Source organism: Drosophila montana, unplaced genomic scaffold (genome assembly GCF_035044405.1).
Source record: "Drosophila montana isolate Dmon_TW-CO22-7 unplaced genomic scaffold, ASM3504440v1 contig_1555_1, whole genome shotgun sequence".
Lineage (NCBI taxonomy): Eukaryota > Metazoa > Arthropoda > Insecta > Diptera > Drosophilidae > Drosophila > Drosophila montana.
The window spans coordinates 33931-58758 of NW_026996494.1; the positions used below are offsets into that span (position 1 = coordinate 33931).

Here is a 24828-nt window from a genome sequence, read left to right on the forward strand (position 1 = left end):
TTTTTTCCAATTCCTAAAAAATAGAACTAATCAATTTGATTGAACAAGTAGTTATAAATGATATTAATCCGGTCATAGAGAAAAGGAAAGAGCCACAAATAGTTTTTAGCAGAAATTTGTGCGATTCCGAGGAGGTACTAGACATTGTTAAATTTCTCAGGGAATTTTCAGGGGAAGCCAGTTAAGGAAAAAATCAGTAGACAGAATATTAAAAATGTACGAAAGCTCAAAAAAAGGCACCAAAATATTTTGCCATTTTGCAAACAATCAGACATTTTATTATCGGAGAAGCAAATACAGCACTTGAGTCGTATCGTACGCTTCTTAGCTGGGTAAAAATTAGGCGTTGTCTAATGCAACATTACGCAGACAAATGGGATATCGGTACTTTAGAATACCAATTAAGCACGCTAGCTCAAGGCAGGGAATATATTACAGCTTATTATAAAGATTTTTACGGAACTCTCTCATTAATTCTAAAAAGATTGTAAGGGGAAGCATTAATCCTAGAAAGATTATAAGGAGACAGCATTGCCTGCAATGACCAATTGTTATATAAATAAGACATACACATTCATAAGAGGATTAAATGGCAAATTGCCAAGTCTGTTAAGCTTTAAAAGGCCGCCAAGCTTACCAAAACCTTGAACATCTGCCATATGTTGGACAACCTAAACTATAGGGCGAATCAGACTCACACTATGCATAACACCTTGCCGCATAACAAAAGATATTCCAACTCATTACCGCCAAGGCGTCAACCTCCACCTACACCGATGGAGGTAGATAAATCCATATAAACGCGCCAAATGAATTTCCAAAATTGACATCAAATCGCAGTTCAGAAGAAGAACCAGATATAAACGATCTGGAATATGATATGATTGCACAGAAGAATACGAAATAGTTGACGATGTTAACTCATTGCCTTACCTAGAGGTAGAAAAGAGGAATGAAAAACAAGTAAAATTTTTAGTAGATACCGGTTAAAATAAAAATTATGTCAAACCTTCACTCATTCGGGCACCCATACAGAATGAAATATGCTTAGCAGCAAAATCAATAAGAGGCAAAACCAACATTACTCATTACGCAAATATTGATATTTTTGTCAACGGGATAGGTAAAATATACATTTTTCTCTTGTCAGAACTAGGAACCTTTGACGGTATCATAGGTCACGACACTATGAAAAGTCTAATTAAAAAAAAAAAAAAAAATATTAAAAAAATAAAGTACAAAACAAAAGAACTGTCCATGCAACACATAACCAACATAGAACTTTGACTCTCGCAATTAGATCACAATGCTAGTCAAACAATAATAGAAATAGTTAAAGAATGACCAGGTCTCTTTGTCAAAACTGATACAAATATCACCTTCGTTACTCAAGTTAAGGGTGAAATAAAAACAAAAATCGGTAATCCAGACTATTCTAAGCCCTGTTTTTACTCTATGGCTTTAAAAGAACAAATAGACGGCAAAAACCCTTAGTGAGATCAATTTCTTCACCATTATCGACCTTGAAATTAGATTTCATCAAAACGCGCTGAAAGATTTTGACATAGAAAAGACAGCCTTTTCTAATAATAAAAAGTAAATTCGAATTCTTAAGACTACCCCATTGAGTAATAAAGAGACAGAGGAGGCTTTTGGATCAAAAGCTCTTTTTCGAAACACTTCACGAGCGATAGCGAGGTTGCAAACACAATTGAGTATTACTCAATGAAAAATTTCAAACATAACACCCGGCTGTCAATAGCAACTTCTGCCTTTGCCCAAAAATCAAAGACAACTTCCGAACATTTCCCATATGAACCAACAACAACCATAATCAAAACAAACGACTCGACAATGAATAAAGCACACCCCAAATTCCGTCCCTGCTATCCCTTTTTGGTTTGAAGCTACAGCCTATGATCTAAGCTTCTACACTCTTCTAACTCATTGTTGTGGTTTCTAAGCACTGCTATGCCTTTAATTCGCAAAGTTATGTCTTCTTCTTCTCCACTCGCTTTCAACTTGCAAGCAGCCTGGCAGATTTTATAATTTTTCATTTTTCGATCAGCAAGGCACCCTTTCTCAAAATAGGGTATTTTAACTATTCATAAGTTCTGTAACCAAGTACCATAACCTTCTTATATACCCATATTTGACCCAATGTCTGAGAAAAATATAATTTCGTATTTAGTGTGCAACTATTAGTACAATCAATCATAATTGTTTTCTTTAAACACTCTATACCATTTCTATAAATAAGGGTATCAATGCCTCGACGCGCCAAATAGTTGTTGGCATGTGTGTCTCATCTCACACACATTGGCAAAAAATATGCATGTATGTGTTTTCCAAGCCAAGGGCAGTATATGAATTTGAGAAGATTGCAACATTCTTTGCGCATGTGTCGTCACATGCTAGGGCTTTTTGTATGCGACCGTTGCGTACAATAAAGTAATACATTATTAAAAACATGCATTTTTATAGAAGACCCTATTAATATATTACTTTAATGTCCGTAATAAAGATAGAAATATATTCTAAGCATCGCAAGAAATGAAATTCTTTAAAACGTGACGTAATAGTATATGATGTTGACGCGCCGTGTGCGTAACCCTTTGATTTAAATGGCATGGCCTGCTCGCATTCGATTTTTCTACCTACATGCGCCGAGACTCGGCTATGCAACAACAACATTAGAACCCAAATTGTGTTGTTGTTGTTTCTACGCACTGTTGTTGTTTTGCAAGTGATTTGTTGTTGCTTCCCATAGTAAATGAGCTTTATTTTTGAGTTGGATTTTGCGTTTGCGGACCAACTCGATCTACCTCTCGGGAGTTATAAAACGGTAAAAAAAGCTCGGAGTAAGCCTTCAGCTCTGTCTAGTCAATGAGACTACCCTTTGGGTTACGCAACGCCCCAGCTATTTTTCAAAGAACCCTTGATGACGTATTAGAGAACAAATAGGAAAACGATGCTTTGTTTACTAAGACTACACCGTAATATTGGGAAAAGCAAAAGAAGGACATTTCAATAACTGACGATTAGTTTTCGAGACGCTAGAGAGAACTAATTTCAAAGCCCAACTAGAAAAATGCTTATTTATGAAAGATAATTTCAAATTTTCAGGATTCATAAACAGCAACGATGGTTTGAAAACCAAAACTAAAAAAAGCAAAATCAATCAAAACAATCCATGACCTTCGTTCATTTTTAGGCATGTCTGGATATTATCGCAGGTTCATTAAAGGGTACGCAGAAATAAGAAAACTATTAACTACGCTTACTGGAAAGGCGGATAAAGTTTCTTTTTATATAATAACCTTCTTAATACTAACATTCAGTTCATCAGAAGAAAATACGCAATAGATGAAAAGAAGTGCCAGCAATTATTTGGGAGAGCGACGCTGTTTTCTCTGCGGCGTCAACAAACTCAACATTTTCATAGATTATCACACGTTAAACTTTGCGCTAAGCAACACAAACACTAACGCTAAAATGAAAAGAAGGAAGGCTCAGTTTGAAGAGTATAATTACGAACTCATTTATAAACCAGGCAACATTAACGAGGTTGCAAATCTATTATCTAGAGCCCCTGAAGCTAGTTTGAATCCGTTAACTCCAACTATGCAAAGTTGCGAACGCTCTTCAGAAAATATAATGCATTAAGAAATCCCTATAAATGCTTTAAAATATCAAATATTCCTTGAATTTAAAGAAAGTTCGTCATACGAGCTTAAAATAATATTTTTGACTTACCATCAACACATTATTGAAGATAAGACACCTTTTGATGTTCGAAGTGAACGGACGCGCTCGCGGAATAAAATTAAAAATCAAAATTCGAGTGCACGCCCAATCGGCAAAACGCGGCTTTGGCAATACCACACAAAGATTGCAACGCATCAAGTATTGGGACCTAATAACAAACAGAGAAAAAAAAAACACAAAAACGGCAAAAATTTAAACAAAACTACATGCTGACAAAGCATTTTGCTTTAAGCGAATCGAAATAAAGTCAAACCGAAAAATAAAGTGGTCAAAAAATTGAGCAAGTCGTCGGCGATGCCGTGCTAACATGCACCCAGTCAGTGGCAATGCCAATAGAGCCACCATTCCAGTAAGTGCTGAGAACAGCAACGCACCCACAATGAGTAACAAGGGGACGTCTCAAACTAACGAGGTAGGGCAACTAAATGCTGACACCACTACGCACCTCAGTGCTTAACAGCCGCCTAACAACAGCTGCCAATAAATTCTCCGCGCTGATGTCTGCAAGAAGTACTTCAGTTTCTTCCTACTTCCTACCTTTTAATGGACTTCGATGACCCTGGCAGCAGAACATTTTCAAGCTAGTGTGAAAAGAGACCCCATTGACGCCCTAGATAGATATCGTCAAACCCAATTCACCCGCCGCAGCCGAGGCCCGACTGATTCATTCACGGGCGAAAAAAACGAAAAGCGCAAAGTCTTTGACAGCAGGTCCCCACCTGCCGCGCGGCGAAAACAGAACAAGACTGACACCAGTCCAGTTCGCATACATGCTTTCAATACACATGGCGACTGACGATTCCGAGGCCGAACAGGTAAACTCAGCCCAAGAAGTAAACTTGCCTGCCTCAGCGACTCCTCAGGTTGGGAGCGGCAGCAAGCCCAACGGTTTCGGCCATGCCAGCGCGAGCTCCTCCGTGCCCGAAGAAAGGGCCAACAACAATGCCCCACTGGAGGAAAGAAGCCACCCCTCATCGTCCTAAATGGCATCGACGACATCAACGACGTGTGGCTCATACTATCCGAAGTAATGGACCTGGATAGCCTGACCATCAAATCTAACCTAGGTAGGACTATGCGGTTCTTACCCAATGATGTGCCCATATACAGGGCCATCATACAGAAACTTGAAGAACAAAAAATTGAGTTCTACTCATACCAGCTGCAGGAGGAGAAGCCCTACCGCATAGTAATCAAAGGCCTCCACCACACCATACTCAACCGAGAGCTCATCGACGACCTGCGGAGCCAGGGCCATACCGTTCTCCACGTACACAATCCGAGCAGCAAAGTCTCCAAGGAGCCCATGAATATTCACTTCATTGACTTGCCGACAGCGGCCAACAAAAAGGAGGCTCTTACCATCAGAAAGCTGTGAAAGCAGGTGGTCAAGGTGGAGACTGCTCGAAGAAGCCTGAAAGTGTTGCAATGCCATAGATGTCAGGAGTACGGGCACACGGCCACATACTATAGAAAACAACACAAATGTGTTAAATTGCTGGCTCAATCATCGCACTGCTGATTACACACGGCCCGACTCAGTTCCGGCAACATGTCTCCACTGCGGTGGTAACCACCCTGCCAACTATTAGGGCTGCGAGTGGTTCACCGAATATATAAGGCGTGCGGGGGCCCCGAAACCCGCAAAAATGAAAAATTTCCCACCGATTCAAGCGAACCGAAGCCGTAGCAATAAAGTTAATGGGCCTACATCTGTTAACTGCCCCCCCCCGTACAGCAGAAGGGCTTTCATACGCCGCTGCCACCAGAAGCGGACTAGGTGCATTCAGCAAAGAGAACAACGCCCCCAGCTCTTGCCAGCGAGAAGGACCAGCTCTAGCTGGGCTACATAGATTGCTGAGGGAACAGCAACAGCAGAGGCTGACCGCGCAACAACAGCAACAGCAGACATCTGGAAACGGGGAATGATTTTCCTCTGCCATCAAGGACATGAGCCGGGCTATCGAGAGGATGGCAGAAATGCAACAGTAGGTTTTGGGTATGCAACAGCAAATCCTCACCCTTTTCACCGCGTTGCTATCCAAATGAACACACCACTGAAGGTGCTAGTCTGGAATGCCAATGGCATTTCAGGTAAAGTACTAGAGCTGAAGGCCTTAGTACAAAAACACGCCTTCGGAATAATTCTGCTGTTAGAACCTAGAACCAGCGGTCCTACTTTCCCCAGAATCTTCGGCTTCGATTCATACTCTGTACACTGGACAAAATCGCTCAGCTAGTGGTTCATTTCGCGCAATTGAGCATTGGTAATCGTGTTTTTAAATATTCGACTTTGAAAGTCTCCACTGATGCTGGTAACGTGGACTTTGGAGTAGTCTATTGCAGGCCAAATGTGCAGACGTCGACTGATGACTTCAACTTCATACTCAACTCGGCTGGAAGCAAATATCTGGTGGGAGGCGACTTGAATGCACATCACTTGCTGTGGGGCGCAAAAAGCAGCAATGCACGCGGCCTTCAACCAGTCTGCAGCCTAGCGCATCGTCAAGATAAAGTACTGGATACAGGTTCTCCCACAAGTTACCCGTAAATATCCATCTCAACACAGAAATCTGCACTGGACTGGATGAAGAGGACACCATTGAGCTGCTCAACGCAAAGATTCGCTCAGCAGAAGCCGAAGCCACCTCCCCACCAGCTGCCAGGCGGCTGGATAGTGCTGGCAACGAACTGCCCGCAGATATAGCCAACCTGCTCTGGATCAAGAGACGGTGCAAACGCAGGTTCCAGAGGACACAGCATCCGTGGGACAAGGCGGAGTAGCGAAGAATGGATGGCAACTCAAGGAGACCCTGCGAAAACTCAAAGACGCATCCTTCACCAGAAGGTTGGAGAGCATGGACTATACCCATGACTCAGAATACTCGCTCTGGCGACCAACTAAAAACCTGAAGCGCCAACCCTAGAGAACCGTTCCCCTTCTTCGCCACAATGGAAAATACTGCCTAACAGACGAAGAGCAAGCCGACACCTTCGCCAGCCACCTGGAGGAACGGTTTACTCCTTTCGATTTGGCCTCCCCAGAAGAGCTCGATGAGACTACCCGAGCGTTGGAGACTCCGCTTCAGATGTCACCACCTATCGGCCCCATCCGCGTGGAGGAGTTGATCAACGTCGTCAAAGTCCTTCCCAGGGCTTTGCATCCTTCCCAGATGCAAATATTCCATGAAATCAATATGTTAAAAATACGGCTCTTGCGCAAGTGGATGATTTATGATTTTCATTGCACATTAAGCTTGGACTGATCAAAGACTTTTTAAAAGCTTTGGATACGGAATTGACAAAAATTAATGAAGGCGTAATTGACGGTGTACAATTCGAAAACTCTTAAGAAATGATTGAGTTTACTCCATTTTAACATTAAATGAGCAAGCAGCGTGGAGCTCATTCCGACAAGACACCGCACACCATTTGAACAACTACAAATTAAACGTCTAAAATATGTTAAAAAAAAAAAAAAAAATTGAAGCAATAGACTATGTTTTCAAACCATGGTTCATGATCGTTTATCTGTTGATGTGCTTACATCAATATTGTTACGTCCTAGAGCTAACGCCGACTTAGCTGCTGCAAAATATAATTGTTCTTTGTATCCGCTCACTGGTGCCGCTCAATGTGAGCATGGAGTAGTGGATAAAAAATAAACAATTGATCCAGCAAACTTATTAAGCAAACATTAACACTTGTCAACGCAGCATAAACATGGTTGGTCCAGCGAGCGCTATCTCCAGCTGCATAACATTTGGCCTATTAAGTGAAACAATATATCACATATTACATACGCCATCGGGCAAGGACCGAGGTTTCAGGCTTATAAAATTCTTTCGCTTTAAATAGTTCTAAAGATTGTATGGAGTACATCGCTTTAATAAAAATTAAATTTTTATCTGTACATCGCATTAAATTCTCTATTGGCGCAGCCAGTAGGATGGTAACAAGTAAGACTAAATATTCCTCTGTACAAACAACTTTCCTGCGAAACAAACTCATTACAGCATAAAGTCGATAAATCTACTATCTCAACTTTGTATTATTTTTGGAAAATCGAGATTGCTAGGTAGTGAAATTTTTTCACTTTATAAGAGTGTTATTTACTTGCGTTAAATTAAAAGTTCAGTGATGAGCAAAGGCTGGATCCTTTTTTAAACCAAGTTGAGCACATACCCGTAGTATATCCAACAATCAATCTACTCCAACAAAACAGGATTTACCAAAACATTCGTCATCTCATCATTAGAGAGGCAGCAAGGCTAGTAAATCGAATAGCCCGAAAGATGGAGTGATTTGCGTAACCTTCTGATTGACAACTATAATATGTGCATCCCGTTGCTGACACTATCGACCGTATCAACAAGGCACAATATCGTGGACTTATACGTAAGATAGTAGAAAATGTTAGAAAAATATCTTATCTCATGTTAGAATGTGAAAAAGCTAACACAATTTATATACACACAATACACAAAAAAAAAATAACAAAAGAAATCTGGTCCAAAAAAAATTATCAGAGAATTTGAATCGTTCAAATAAATTGTAACAAAAACGCTTATTGGCACATAAAAAAAAATCTTTATATATAAACTAAAACTGAAGAATCAGTATACAAAGAACTTTACCCTTACCCACCTGATATGCTCGATCAAGGTATAATCTGAAAGACAAATTATCATTTTTGTAGTCCAATTTAGGTAGTTCCTAAAAAAGACTACGCAAGTGGTAAAAGACAATTTCGCATAGTTACCGACTATCACAACTTAAACCAAATCACTGTGTCAGACAGATTCCCAATAACAAATATTGATGCACTCCTCGACATATTAGGAAGATGCCAAAATTTCACAACTTTGGATTTGACCTAAGGGTTTCATCAAATTCAAATGAATGAACTATCCATTAAGAAAACGGATTTTAAGACTTAAACCGGCCTACAGCAATATCCCAAAGACTAATGAATAAAGATCTCAATGATATTCTTGAGAAACACTGCTTCGTCTACCCAGATGTTATAATTATTTTCTCAAATATCTTACAAGATCATTATGTGAGCCTTCAAAGGGTTTTTGAAAATCTTGAAGAAGCTAATTTAATGATTAAAATTACTACGGCCCAAGACCGAGGTTTCATGCTTCTACGTTTCTTTCGCTTTAAGTAGCTCTTAAGATTATATTGAAGGGAACACATCGCTCTAAGAAAAATGAAATTTTTATTTGTACATCGAATTTAATTCTCCATTATATTAATGAATGATAATTTAATCTTTTATCTAATAATATATTTTTAATGATCACAGACAGTTAAATTTATTCGGACCGTTTTTCCTGGGACTTTATGCACCGAATTTCGTAAAACATTCCGCAAAGTAATCATCAATTCTATTCTATGAGGGATGGTGTGTTGCTGCGTGGTGGCCAACCAAGGCGGCTATGAGGTTTACGCGCGATTATTGGGAATGTTGAGATAGAAATGCTTCCAGACGGTTGCTCGCATAAGTTAATGAGGGGTTGTTCATTTGAATAAGACTTCTTTGTTGAACTAAACCTAAATATTATTATAATTAATCCGAACTGCACAGAGCGCATGTCAATTCCGCAAATTCGGTTGTTACTAAGCTAGCAAATCAAGAGAATTAAAAATGCAAACAAAGTAAGATAGCTTAAAGTAACAGGACTTAAAGCTCGCTTACTTAAAGCGGCAGCGATTGAGAGAGCCACTAAAGCCGTTATAGCGGCTAATCTAAGCATAGATGAATTTTGTTGGTACTGGATCCTTTCCATGCGCTCTCTTATAGTATGCGCTGTTGGCGGTTACCATGATTGCTCTTGGTGGTAAGCTGTAACCCAAACAATCTCCCCTTTTGATGATAGCAACATTCATTATCATCTTTACGAAACCTTAGCTTGTCTTGAAAATATAAAAGTACAATTTTTCACGTAATGGTTTGCTGTCATTATCAAGCCACTTCTATTGTATGGGTAATGAACAGAGGTTTATTACTGGCTGTTTGACCACATTACTGGTTGTTTTTAAAGTGACAACTCTAAATAATGCGTCTGCTCCGGCATGAGTGTTTATAAATCGAACCAAACCGCTGATGAGAAGAAAACGATTCATCCTTTCAAAATCATCAGCAGTCAGAAAATGAGCGGGTGTTTACACCATGAGATCCCAAGGGTCATTTAAAACAGGACGTCCGTCTTCCCATAATCCACCAAAGTGGACGGTTGAAATAAAAAGTGATTCCCCCACCTATCCTCTCTGTGTTCATAGTGTGTAGATCTTTCATCAGCTGCAGTGACAACACCTCTTCTATCGCCGTTAATGGTCTCTCCATTTGGTTCATGACTGTTAGTTTAACGTTTAACGTTGGAGGTTTCATATGAGGAAAAAATACATTTCCTTTGCCTAATGTATCACTCTTGTCGTTACGTTACCGCCTAGCCCATCACCCCAACGCAGCAGCAAGACAACTTCTACAAACGCCATCGACCAGAAAAACAAAAAAAATCCAAACTGCTGACCTATCAAATAGGAAAATTATATAAATAATTAACACAAATCAATTAATTAAGTTCTTACACTATCTTAAACACAAGCATATAGGAAGATCTCAATACGCTGATAAAAATAATAAAATAAAAATATTAACACAAAAAAAAAAAACAAGTAAGAGGTTCTAGTCGGGAGCGCCCGACTAGGGAATACCCTGAACCCTTTTCTTCCAACACCAAATGCTTTTTACCCATTTTCAATGGGTTCAGGGTATAAAAGCGTAAGGTACAGTTATAAAATTAAATTTCAATTAATCCTTTAATTGATTTTGATTCATTATCATGTTAAAAAAATGTTACTATTAAACTCGTTAAGAAGTATAATAACCGTATCTATAGATTCTATTTGTTTATGGTTAATAATTTATAAATGCAGCTATCATTTCAATAATATTTGATTTAAAATACATACGTATATTTTTAATATTTTTACATTGGCCATTTGTTGTGAAAACTGAATTTTACATTTTATAACATTTTCATATTGGACTTTGACTTCAATTCTTGTTTTTTAAAGGTTTCCAAACTAAGTGTTTTCAAATTTCCTTATCTGATTTTGGACTGTCAATAACGTTAATAGGTTTATCGCCATTTACATTTTTTTTTGTCATTTTTCTGAAATTTGTTTAGCTTTAATTAGTGTTGTTTTTTGTTATCTTGTTTATTCTTTCTATATCTTTCTTTATTACAACTAATTTGATATTATGTTTATACCCTGAACCCATTAAAAATGGATAAAAGAGGTATAATGTATTTGTGCAAATGTTGCTTGTTTCCGATAATCGATAACTTTCCCCTTAATAAATAACAATCGATATCGAAATGTGTTTTTTTTTAGAATAGTATATACATATTAAATATAGTTAATTTTATAGCTATCGCCACCTCCCCTCTACCACCACATAGCTATAAATCAAGTTAATAAACCAATTGTTATTGCCCATTAATTTAAGCTACAGTTTTTGTGCGATCGACTATTTCAGCATATCCAAATATTCTATAGCACAATAAGATCTACTGCTGAAAATTTAAGCAAGATCGGTTAATTAACACTAAAAAAACCTTTCTCTATGAAAATGAATTGTTGTTGTGGCTGGTGAGTAGAGGCGGTGGCAAGTAGTGCGGTCGGTACGGTTTCGTGTCCGATTGGGAGGAACGCATTTTTTATACCCTGAACCCAATGTAACTTGGTAAAAGGGGTATAAAGTATTTGTGGAAATGTATGTAACAGGCAGAAGAAAGCATCTCCGACCCCATAAAGTGTATATATTCTTGATCAGCATCAATAGCCGAGTCGATCTAGCCATGTCCGTCTGTCTGTCTGCCCGTCCGTCCGTCTGTCCGTATGTATGAACGCAAGGATATCAGAACCTACAGACTTGAAATTTTAGCTGTAGGTCCTCCTAATGCCCGCGCCAAATGTCCAAATGGTTCCGTTAATTATTTAGTATGGTATTGGATATACAATTCTTAAGTAATCATATTATTAAATTGATACTCTTGTAATTCTGCTGTGCAGCTATAAATTCCAATCTGTTCACACAAGAAGTGTATCTAGCCGTCGCTATTTCACTGAACTTGACTCTGATTCCGGAACCATAACAATATGATATTTACCACAAATATACACTAAAACATTTTAACTTAGATTCAGAGAATACACACAGACGAAAAGTAACTTTGTAGGGAACCCAACGTTTTTTTTTCTACGAGGGAAAAATCATATTTTTCATAGAAAAAAAAGCGTGCCCATAGGAGCAGCAATTCACCCAAATTTCACCTGAAAGCCGTGCGGACGCTCTACTACAAACACAATCATTTAGTTCTTTTGTATTCTTTTTCGAAGAGAAAAAAATTTATTAAAATATCAGCACATACACACAGCACAAAAAACAAAAAATGGCAATTGCTATGCTGTTGTAGAATTCAATAAAAACGCGCATTAATGTGTGTGTGTACATGTATACAGAAATTCTTACAAATTTGCTCTAGATGCAGCAACCGCGTATCAATATACGCACCCGTTTTCTTTAATAAGTTTTCTTTTTCTTAACCGATCTTAAGGAAATTTTCACCTATAGATCTTATTGTGCTATAGAATATTCGTATATTCCCAAAAAGTCAATTGCATTAAATTTTGTCTTAAATTGGCGGGTAGTTCCATTTGGCTTGTTTATTTGATTTATAACTACGTGCTTGGTGGGTGGAGGGCGGAGTCTGATGATAGCTACAAAATGAAAGGTACTTGGTACTATATACATATGTATAAATACTGTCGCGTGCCAAACGAACGAGGAATTGGAATTTAAGCACTGCAAGGCCCCTGGCCATGTTACTCCGATGTTAATAGAGTCAGCGCAGTGCAAAATGTGCAAGTGCAAGTGTAGGTGTGTTACTAATACAAGTGTTTTATTCTGAGCGAATTACATAAGTCAGAACTTAGATAAATATTCATTTAGAATAATGAGATTAACATTTAAGTAATGGCGGCAACATGCCAAATATAATGTGCAAAGGGCAAAAATACATACTTCAGAATTTACGTAATACTAAATAATCGATAACTTAATTCATTCCGCAACATATATTATTTTAGATGCTACATGTAAAATTTGGTGACCCTGGCACCTAAAACTTAATCGATTTTTATCGATTGCTTGGAAACGTATATTTGCACAAATACATTATACCCTTTTTACCTACTTTTAATGGGTTCAGTGTATAATAAAATAAAAAACACTATATTAATATTAAACTAATAGAACATATTTTAGTTTAATGACTGCAGAAGATCGATCGATGCGAATTAAGTTAAATTGTGCAATGACCCTTAAGTGTTGTTCAAGGGAGCAATAATAACACTGAAAAGACCGCATATGTGAAATTCAGTGAGACGCATGCTGGTGCCGATCAGACGACAGAAGAAGAGACTGTTTCCGAAAATTTCGCATACGACGAAATTTGCCGCAAACAACGTGCAGACAAACGTAACGGTGCTTATCTTTTTCGTTAAAGGCGGGAATCGCCTTCAAACGACAAGAGAAGAAGACGACGTCGTGTCGCGGCAGTTGGGTATCAAAACGCGACCGAAAACGACAATTTGAAGAAAATGAGAATTCCGAACAGCGTAAACGCCGATGGCAAGATAAGAAGCTGACGAAACTTGCGTTTAAGAGCGACGTAGGAAACTCGACGGAGAAGAATCTGAGACGACATCCAGATGGGCAGCTATACACATAGACAAGTGTGTGCACATGAATTGAAGACGACAAAATTAGAGAGTAAGCGAACTGTGGGCGCATTTAAACATTGCGTTTAACAGACTTTATTGTACCATTTTTGCTAACGTAATTCATATGATTGTTTGCTAATTGAATTTAAATTGTCGTATTTAGATGATGTTACACAACACACAGTAGCTGAACGACAAGAAAAATTAACGGAGCTTAAGTTGCAAAGTACAGGCGTTAAAGAAGCCATACAGAAGAGATTTGATTCGTATTTTGATCAAGTTTCAGAGAGTATAGAAGGTTATATATACGAAGAAACAGAAACTTGGAGTCACTTGGAGTAACAAGTTATCGACCTGTAACCATGCGTAGTTAGTTTTGAACAGTCAAAATAACTTAAATGATTGGAATTATTTGAAGGAAGAAACAGGTGCACAAGTTACTAGACACTTGGAAGAAGATCCATACGGAAACTTAAACAGAATATTTCTATAGTATGACCACGCTGGCAAAACAATCCAATTTGAAAGAAAAAGTATTATAGAATATATTATTGAGGGCATTCCGGACTTAAAACAAAAGAAAGGATGTCTGTCCCATGCAACCGCGAAAAAATAAATATAAAAAAGTAAGTGTTGGTCGAGGACGAAGGCTAAAAGTAAAGTTTGAAAATACTCAGGATAAAAATGCCAAAGACGAAAGATGTTGTTTCAAGTGTGGGGCAGCAATCGTATAGCGAGAGACTGCATAGAAAGTGGTGTCAGGTGTTTTAATTGCACAAAGATACAAGGCAAATAACTGTGAAATGAATGAAAAAAATGGTAAGTTTCAAAGGAGCAATAGCCTTGCCAAGCGACGTTTAATAGAGCTTATAAAAATGTTAGAAGCGGTGATCGACAGATAAAACCATTATTTAATTCGGACAGTGACATTTGTTTTATCAGTGAAAGTATATTTACACAGTTTTATCCAGTTGCTTCGAGGTCAGAGTTAAAAGAGTCAATCGGTATAGGAGGCAAAAGAATTTGTACGCTAGGTTGGTTTGAAGTTGATACCAGTTTGGACGAGGATCCATCAAAGATATGCTTCCATGTGGTGCGTGTTAAAAATACCCTATACGAAGGGGTCATAGGTTGCGATGTACTCAATTCTGTCGTTGCCACCATCGGGGCAAAAGGAGTTATTTTTCACGCAGCGGATAGAGTGCCCCGAATAGAGAAGTGCGCTGATCCAAGAAATGAAGATAGTAATTATGCTACGAATATCCACAAGCAAAAGCACATTAATAGTAAAATGGATATGACTATCTCATCAGATTCAAATGCGCGCATATCTGACTAGACCTTTCAACAATTACTAATGGCGGATTTTAGTGAAGAATTCATACCAGATTTAGAACTGTCTCACCTGGAAAGTAATTTGATGTTCAAAGTAGTGAACTTAAGTAACCAGTAAAGCCGGATTCCGGTCCATTCGAAATGAAGTTAAGACACTCAGATGAAGTTCCAACTTTGCACATGCCGCGACGATAATGTGATAGTCAACATTCAGATCCAGAATTGGTTAGAGGAGGGAATAGTTCATCACAGTGTTACTGAATACGCTGCACCTGTTGTAATAGTTACAAAAAAAGATGGTACTGTCTACATAGAGTTAAATGAGAAAATTAAGCGTGATAACTTTCCAATGGCATTGATAGCGACGTTGTACAGAAGCGGCAAAAAGGAAAGGTTCTCACTACGCTATATTTAACTAATGGGTAGTTCATAAAAGTTCGCGGAAATATATCGTTTGTGACTCAGAGTGCGCAATACGGATCTGATTTCATACCATTCGAGAACTCTAACTCCCTGATTTTATACATGTTAAACATAATTGTCCCGTCGCAACACGAGCAAAAGGGATTCGAAAAGTTGCAAAAACTTTTAAATATCGCACAGATGTCAGGCCTGCGTATCAAGTGAAGAGAAAGGTCACACTCCTAAATCGAAAATTCAATCATAAGACCATCAAAAGAGAAAACTTTGGCTATCAATAGTTGTCCAGTTCCACGAAATAGGAAAGGCTGTAAGCACAATAGAGCGCCTCAAATTTCGCATAGGTGGCAACGCCTAGCTCAAGATCTACTGACTTGAGCGAAAATAAGGTAAGAGAGCGAAAGCGTGTGCCCGCCCGTTTCGCTCGGAGGGGAATGAGCGAAATGATGCCCTTTGTAATGCCCTTGGCCTACCACGGTCGTTGGCTTACCTATGCCGTTGTGCCTATGGGCAGCAATGCACTCAAAAATTTTGAACGTATGGGTAAGCAGATTTGTGCATAAGTTTCGTTGCTGCCCATAGCAACGAACAGCCTTTTTTTGTTGCGAGCCAATACGGTCGGGTTGTGCGCAAACACACCGTTTTTAAATTTTCACCCACTCCAAACCTTAGATTAATACGAGAAATATTACATCGGTCGAGACCCACCATTAAACGCCTGTAAAAGTTCGCAAAACTAATAACACCCCTAATCTTAAACATACAAACCTATATAATATTGCGGCGGAACATAAAATGATAAACTTTGTTTCGACCACTAGAATTTATTGGGACATTTAGTGCCCAGCCCAGCCAAAAAATTTATCAGGTAGGATTAGGAAATTTAACAAAATTAAAAGGTAACGAGAACGAAGGGCTTTCTTCGAAACGCCGAAGATTTAATACCCTTGCCGACCCAACCTTTTCATAATGCTCATAATGCTGTGCCCGTATCTAAGAAGTAAAGGAAAACTAGTTAATGCCGAGAATGGTAAAGATATCTTGAAAAACAAAACATTCCATACAACAAATTACTTTTCGACCGATCGTTTCTATGGCAGCTATATGATATAGTATATTGAAGCAAAGAGGATTTTGCATTAATGTAGGGAGCATAGTAAAACCAACGACAATATAAACAATAAGATGAGTAACGCCATACAACAAACTGCTACTATGCAGCTTGCTTTTCTGAAAATTGAGAACGAAAACAAAATCAGTATCATTACGCTCCCACAGCCGAAAGAGCGAAAAGCTAAAAATTGAATGTATTCTCAGCTTCGGCTCTATGAGGGCCGTGCAAACAATTATGTCTGTATGTGTGTGAATATACATACATAATAGCATATTTGAATGTGTTGTTATTCACAGCTCTGGCTTTGGCTGGCAATGAAATAAATTTTGTTAGATTTCTAGCCCTGATCATGCATGACCTATCCCAAATATGTATTCACATACGAATGCATGTTGTGAATTGAGGTTGACGTCGTTAGCTAAAAAATAATTTAAACAAAAAAAAGTACAGTACAAAACAAGTAAAAAAAGTAGTACACAACATGCATTCATATATGAATACAAATTTGGGATAGGTCGTGCATGATCAGCGCTAGAAAACTAAGAAAATTTCTTTGCCAGCCAAAGCTAGAGCTGTGAATAACAACATATATACATATTTTGATGTAATTATGCATGCATAATTCACACATACAAACATAGGTGGTTGCACGCCATTGGATGAGACAAGAACTTCTCTCGAGCATACACTGTCCAAAAACAAAAGTGAAATCAATCTATGTGTGCTATTTTCTTAACATAGTTATTGTACAAGATGCACATTGTAAAAAAATTATTTTATTCTTCAATTTTCCTGTAAAATTTATCGTTAGTACCCTAGATAAAGTACTATGCGGCTATCGTAAGATTAAAACTTTTTCGGTCAATGTACTTCGAAAACGAAGCGAAGCAAAGCACCATCGACCAGCTTTGCTGAAGGCAGGCTGGCGACTAACCTCGTTGCTCGTGTCAGCGCATCAGCAAGCCGCGTTCGTCTGAACGAACAGCCGTCGGCTCGCATGTCGTGCGAAGCCTCAAAGTCCAGGCTAGAAAATTTGTGTCGCATACAAATGTATGGGTGTTATTCATGTTAGTGTTTATATTGTCTTTGGTAAAACTAATAATTACCGAGTTTGGTCAAGATATCGTGAAAAACAAAAGAAATGTCCATACAACTTTATTTTTGAACGATCGTTCCCATGGCAGCTATGTGTGGTCCGATGTTGATGAGATTTTGCATATAAATGAGGAGTATGGTAAAACTAAGAAATGCCAAATGTTCAAGATATCTTGATAAACAAAAATGTTTTTCATACAAGAACCTACTTTTCGACCGATCGTTCCTATGGCACCTATATGATATAGTGGTCCGATCCAGCTGGTTCCGACGTATGTACTGCGTGCAACAGAGAGAGACACTTCTGCATGTTTCATAAAGATAGCTTTTAAACTGAGAGACTAGTTTGCATAGAAACAAACAGACGGACAGACGGACATGGCTATACCGACTCGGCTGTTGATACTGAGCATGAATATATATACTTTATGGGGTCGGAGATATCTCCTTCTTTGCGATACATATTTCACGCCAAAATTATAATACCCTCTGCAATAATAAAAGTACAAGCAGCTCGAACGATAATAAATAGTTAACACTAAATATCCATAGCTGATTCCGGCACCTAAGGGAGCTACGCGGAGGACAACAGGCTGGTCCACCAAACTCGCAAGCCCGTCAGCCGTGGCCCGGCTAATCTCATCGATGCGAGAAGGATCCTTCCAAGAGAGCCTGTCGACGACTACCGGCTTTTTTTTGCCTCGTCGCTGACACCAAAAGTGGACCAGGAGGCGAAAGGCAACGGGGAGACCACGCCCACATCAACCATATCACGAACAGCGAGGGAAAGACCCAAAAGTTATTGCATTTGCCCAGTTAATATAAAATCTTGCCTGCACGAACAATACACAGATACATACATACTTTGAAATATCCCTTTATATCGGCCCTTACCGCCCCCAGAGAGCTCTTTAGACAGGGTAAGGAAGATAAAGCGATTTCACACATAAATTACCTTCTGCACGAGTGATTATTGTAGCATACACTGTTATAGTATGTTTATTTGCGTGGGTATCTTGTTCCTCATTAGTGAAGAGCACCCACTTGCATCTTTAAATGTATACTCCTGCGGCAACCGTCAATAGCATTTGGCCAGTTTCTCCGCTTGTTCCTGATCTTGCGAAAAATTTGTTGAAATGTATTTGGTAAAAAAAAATGAAACTTTAGATATCAATATTATTGTAATAGCCTCCGATTATACGTAACTGGTACAAGGACTCATGTTCGGTTGAGTTTGTTGATAGTGGGGAGGGGAATGTCCGCGTCGATCGGATAATTGCCGTCTTAAATTAAAGGGTGGTGACATATTAACAAATTTTTAGTACCACAGGTACTGTGCGATTGTTCGGGTCGGTTGGTACGGGGATACCCCCCTAATGAAAGTACTGGCCGGCAGTGTCCCTCGACTAACAAACCGGCACGTAACAATATGACTATAATAATGAAAAATGTAGTAGACGAAATAGGGAAAGTAATAAACGTAATGGTATTATAAATATGAAACGCAAAGCGAAAGAATTTCTGTATATATGTGCAAACATATATATTCATATGGGAGTCTCTTTTTTTGTTTTTGTTTAATTCTATGTTATATAATGCATCGCAATTGAGAATGTATTGCATTCTGTGCAGTGTGTATGTGTATTTGTTTTAATTCAGTTTATTTCGTTGAAACTAAATTCTTAATATGGATGTGAAGCATAAGCATTAACCAAAGAGCATATAGATGTGACATGCCGTTCAAGAAATGTGGGCACTAAAAAATCGGTGACATCTAGTCCAAAAAAAGGGTAAGATGTACATATGATGTCTTTTATTCGCTTACACTACAGGAAACTGTTTTGGCTTACTCTCTTCCATATGATTTGTGCGAGAGAACGGCATCGCTGTTTATTTTTATCTCGCTCGCCCTTGCTCTCAGTGATCTCAATGCTCTCTTTATGTCTAGGTACCGTTTAAATATTTGTGTGTGTATGTGTCCGCACAAGCAAAAATGCCTAAAATTTCAATTTTTCTCAAATTGGCACCAACAGGCACACAAGCGCATAAATGCTTCTATTCATATACAAAATATGCAAGTATGCGTGAATAGCAAGTCCAAAAACTTCTAAATGCACACATGCCAACGCTTAAGCGAATAAAAGACATCATATGTATATCTTACTCTTGTTTTGGACCAAATGTCACCGATTTTTTAGTGCCCACATATCTTGTACGGCATGTCCCATCTATATGCTCTTTGGTTAGTGGTATAAGGCATTTAGTGCATTTGGTGTTCGTCGAAGAATGTTCAGGGTGTTCCAAAGAATTCATATATTATTTGTTCGATAAGTACGCTTGCTGTATTAGTCGAGTAACATACGAGTACAAAATCCGTAACTACTCCTGTGAGGATATTGTTTTTATATAATTTTTAACAATACTGACACACACAAACACTCATAACCATAAAAGCTACAGAGATCAAACAATTTTGTAGAGCACAAGATTAAAATGTCATTTAGCCTAGCTACTAGGCATTTAGCCTAGCTACATTAGCAATAGAACGGGCAAGTTGACGCGCAAAACAATTTGAAAAATAAATATAAAACATAAAGAAATAAATAATTTACGGCAGATAATAACGGACGCGCCATTAACGGTCTACTAGCTCTTCAATTCTAGGAGTTGTAATTTTCAATACAACTGTAATTAATATACGATCTTCAGGAATTACTTAAGATCGAATACCTTTATTTGTTTGATCTGTTGTATTTACAGTTTTACTATTACTTTTATCTCTACCTGTTTTAGCAAAAAAAAAAAAAGGATGTAAACTAAAGATACCGCGTATCTTATTCCTTATCAACTACTGTATATTTCACGACTGCATATTATCACTAACCATTCAAAAAACTAACATACATATATTATGAAAGGGCATCAGCCGCAGCGACGTTGTGCGCTGAGCGAGATGCGGCTTCATACTGAAAGTCTTACTCTCTCTGGGCATAACAAAATGGTCGCAGGCACCCTTGGGGCTCACTGGTTGCGATTTATCATGTTTCGATTATTCTGCTGTTTGACGCATCTATGCAATGTATGGTTAGTGATATTATGTGATTGTATTGTCCTTGTAAACTTACTCAATGTACAAATAAACATTTGTGTATAATTATTAACACGGTGAGTTAAGTATAATTGTTTCTAACTAAATCCTCTTACTTTTATCGTTAAAGGTTTGTGCTGAGGAGAAATGTCAGGAAGAGGTAGTTTTATTAGCAATCAATTACATGGATCGCTTTTTGTCAACAAAATCTGTTCGAAAAACTCACCTACAAATCTTAGCAGCCGCCTGCTTATTGGTTGCTTCCAAGATACGTGAACCCACCTGTCGGGCGCTTTCTGCAGAGCTTCTTGTATTCTATACGGACAACAGCATATATAAAGATGATCTAATTGTAAGTAATCCCATCATTAATAATAAAAACTTGCTTGGATAAAAAATGTATTAGTTTTCAAATGGCGTTGTTATTGTCACTAAAAAACGAGAAAGAAGGGCTATCGTCGGCATGTCGAAGATTTAATACCCTTGCAGACCGAACCGTTTCTTAATGGTGATAATGCTTTGCTCGTACCTTGTACTTATAAACACAGGGGCAAAATCTAATGCCGAGTATGGTTAAAATATCTCGATAAACAAAAAAGTTTTCAATAGAACAACTTAATTTTCGACCGATCGTTCCTATGGCAGCCATATGATATAGTTGTCCGATGTTGATAGAATTTTGCATTAATATGAGGAGCAAATTAAAACTAATAAATGCCGACTTTGGTCAAGATATCTAAACAAAAAAGTTTTTGATACAAGAACCTTCTTTTCGATCGATTGTTCCTATGACAGCTATATGATATACTGGTCCTATCCAGCCAGTTCCGACTTATGTACTGCGCGCAACAAACGTACAAAGTTTCAAGACGATTGCTTTAAAACTGAGAGACTACTTCGCATAGAAACTGTCAGACGGACAGACGAACATGGCTTTATCGACTCGGCTCTTGATACTGATCAAGAGTTTATATACTATATGGGGTCGGAGATGTCTCCTTCTATAATAATACATGACGTTAAAAGAATAACGGTTTGATATAAAACTAAACTCTATCTGGGCAAGAGCATTAATGATCGAGGTTTCATGGCTAAACTAATATTAATTTAAATTACAATTGGTTTGAACCAAGTAGAAAATATATACACTGCCGCTCACTTGAAATGTAAAAATGCGTATAGCTCACAGATTAATGCACTTAGTTGTCAAATTTCTTTTGCATTTTGATTCTAATACTACTACCTATTCCAGGAAAAAACAAGTAAGAGCTTCTAGTCGGGAGCTCCCGACTAGGGGATACCCTGAACCCTCTTCTTCAAACACCAAATGCAGCTCCCGCTACGCGCTCGTTTGATTCAGTAGTAATAAAGAAAAATGAAAATAAAAAAAAAAAAAATGTTCCCTTGGCAGGGTTCGAACTCGCAACTAACCGCACCACTTGCCGCTGCCTCTACTCAAGGCCACACCAATAATTGAACTTTAAGGAGAAAAAAACCAATTAAAATAGCAGCACAGAAAACAATACAATCGCATTTGCAATGCTGTTGATAGAATTAAAAGCAAACACGCATGAATGTGTGTACATGTATACAGAAATTCTTGGAATTTGCGGAGCAGCTATGCTGTTAACACGTACGCACATAACTTTTGTGTTTCTTAACCGATCTTAATGAAATTTTCGACAGTACATCTTATTGTAGAATAGAATAAATAATATTTGTGTATTCTCAAAAATTCAATTGCATATAAATTGTGGCTTAAATTGATGGGCAATACAAGTTGGATAATTAACTTGATTTATAGCTTTTCGGTGGTAGCGGGGAAGTGGCGAAAGGTATAAACTGAAAGATACTTGATATATATATACTATTCTAGAAGCTACATGTCAAGTTTGGTGACAAAAAACAGGATTTTGATATCGATTTTTATCGATTACTTGGAAACGGGACAAGTTATCGAATATCGGAACTCGATCTGCGCGGGCATTAGGAGGACCTTCAGCTAAAATTTCAAGTCTGTAGGTTCTGATATCCTTGCGTTCATACATACGGACAGACGGACGGACGGACAGACAGACAGACGGACATGGCTAGATCGACTCGGCTATTGATGCTGATCAAGAATATATATACTTTATGGGGTTGGAGATGCTTCCTTCTGCCTGTTACATACATTTGCACAAATACTTTATAACCTGTTTACCCATTTTTAATGGGTTCAGGGTATACAAAATAGCAGCACAGAAGACAATACAATCGCTTTTGCAATGCTGTTGATAGAATATAAAGCAAACACGCATGAATGTGTGTGTGTGTACATGTATACAGAAATTCTTGGAATTTGCGGAGCAGCTATGCTGTTAACACGTACGCACATAACTTTTGTGATTCTTAACCGATCTTAATGAAATTTTCGACAGTACATCTTATTGTAGAATAGAATAAATAATATTTGTGTATTCTCAAAAATTCAATTGCATATAAATTGTGGCTTAAATTGATGGGCAATACAAGTTGGATAATTAACTTGATTTATAGCTTTTCGGTGGTAGCGGGGAAGTGGCGAAAGGTATAAACTGAAAGATACTTGATATATATATATACTATTCTAGAAGCTACATGTCAAGTTTGGTGACTCTAGCTCATATTATTTGCCGAAATTGCTCAAAAAACAGGATTTTGATATCGATTTTTATCGATTACTTGGAAACGGGACAAGTTAACGAATATCGGAACTCGATCTGCGCGGGCATTAGGAGGACCTTCAGCTAAAATTTCAAGTCTGTAGGTTCTGATATCCTTGCGTTCATACATACGGACAGACGGACGGACGGACAGACAGACAGACGGACATGGCTAGATCGACTCGGCTATTGATGCTGATCAAGAATATATATACTTTATGGGGTTGGAGATGCTTCCTTCTGCCTGTTACATACATTTGCACAAATACTTTATACCCTGTTTACCCATTTTTAATGGGTTCAGAGTATAAAAAGTGCTGATTAATTTGCGTAAAAAACGCACCAAATCGATTAAGGAAGTAAGAGCATATTTGTTTTAAATATTGATTTCATTTATTTATCATTGTTATTTTCTGTTATTTGGTGAAATGAAAAAATGAGATGAAGATTACTTTGAAAGATTTAGGGGCGCTGTTCAAGTGAGCGGCAGTGTATATGTAATTGGGAAGGTAGATTAGTAGTACACCGCGTACTAGTATAGCCGCGATTTAAATAACATATAATTTACATAGGATATGCACTTGATATGTGTATTTCGATATGTTGGCTTATTACCTTTTAATTTGTTCACACAGTTTTCAGTATAATCCACTGCTTTAGTATAATCCAACGATGTTAGCAGTCCTGTTGACGCCGATGATGGGCTGTGTAATCTTATGTTAATATACACGCTAAAGCAGGATCGAAAGACATGTCAGTTATAGAAAGCGAAAAAAATATGCAATTTAGTGTGCGCGCTGGATAGCGAATTACCAGATCGGCGCTAAAGAAATTCCCGGTATCAATGGGTCGAACACGTGGTCTGTTGTCTGCTAAAAGCTTGGTCCGGCCTTAGGCAATACGGTTGTTTTTATCAGGCTATCGCAGATTGTCGAATTGGCATCGCCAAAGGGTACAATTAGTCCGTAATTTTTACTGCGTAATGCGTGACGCAGTAGCTTGCGGATACTAAGACTTTAGGAAAGACGCACTTCGACGCCACATTTTTCCCTTCGGAAATTAATTGATCTGATGAACAGTTCTTTTCGGGCGCTCGGGAGTACCTGCTGTATATATTTACTTTCTTTTCAGAGACTTTGACTTCGAGCTTTGATGCCGATGCCCGTGGGTTTATTATACCTTTATTTAACTTTTGCCTGAACTCAATATATTGCGACTGCACTCGTTGGTATAACGAATTGAAATTCCAAGCGGCAACTAAACCTTTTTCTAAGACACGATATTTTTATTTCCAACGCCTTCATTATAAGCATAGGTCATGGTCACTTTGATTATGTTAATAGCCTAAGCTGACTATATTGATTTACATATATGTTATCGTACCATGCTGCCCATCGCTCTCGATTGCAATCAGCTGGCAATAATGGTTTATGTAAATTTGCAAAAATAAGTTTATTCACACCACAACTAGTCCTTGTTTTTTGCTTCTGCCATTTTAAGTCCGGGTAGCTAGGAAGCTTTTA

The 24828-nt window shown here is 38.1% G+C and overlaps 1 protein-coding gene and 1 long non-coding RNA gene across 2 annotated transcripts in view; both read left to right on the plus strand.

Moving 5' to 3' along the window:
• The window catches only part of LOC135439632 (uncharacterized), a 32893-nt gene extending 13459 nt beyond the window's left edge, over nt 1–19434 (plus strand). The window contains exons 2-4 of the long non-coding RNA XR_010438138.1: nt 13353–13618; nt 13733–14195; nt 18086–19434. This is a non-coding gene — a long non-coding RNA (uncharacterized LOC135439632). The remainder of the gene's footprint in view (nt 1–13352; nt 13619–13732; nt 14196–18085) is intronic.
• The window catches only part of CycD (cyclin D), a gene marked incomplete at its 3' end in the record, with an annotated part of 62473 nt that overhangs the window by 29052 nt on the left and 8593 nt on the right, over nt 1–24828 (plus strand). Inside the window, exon 4 of the mRNA XM_064698390.1 lies at nt 20752–20973. Within this exon, the coding sequence (XP_064554460.1) occupies nt 20752–20973 (222 nt within the window). The remainder of the gene's footprint in view (nt 1–20751; nt 20974–24828) is intronic.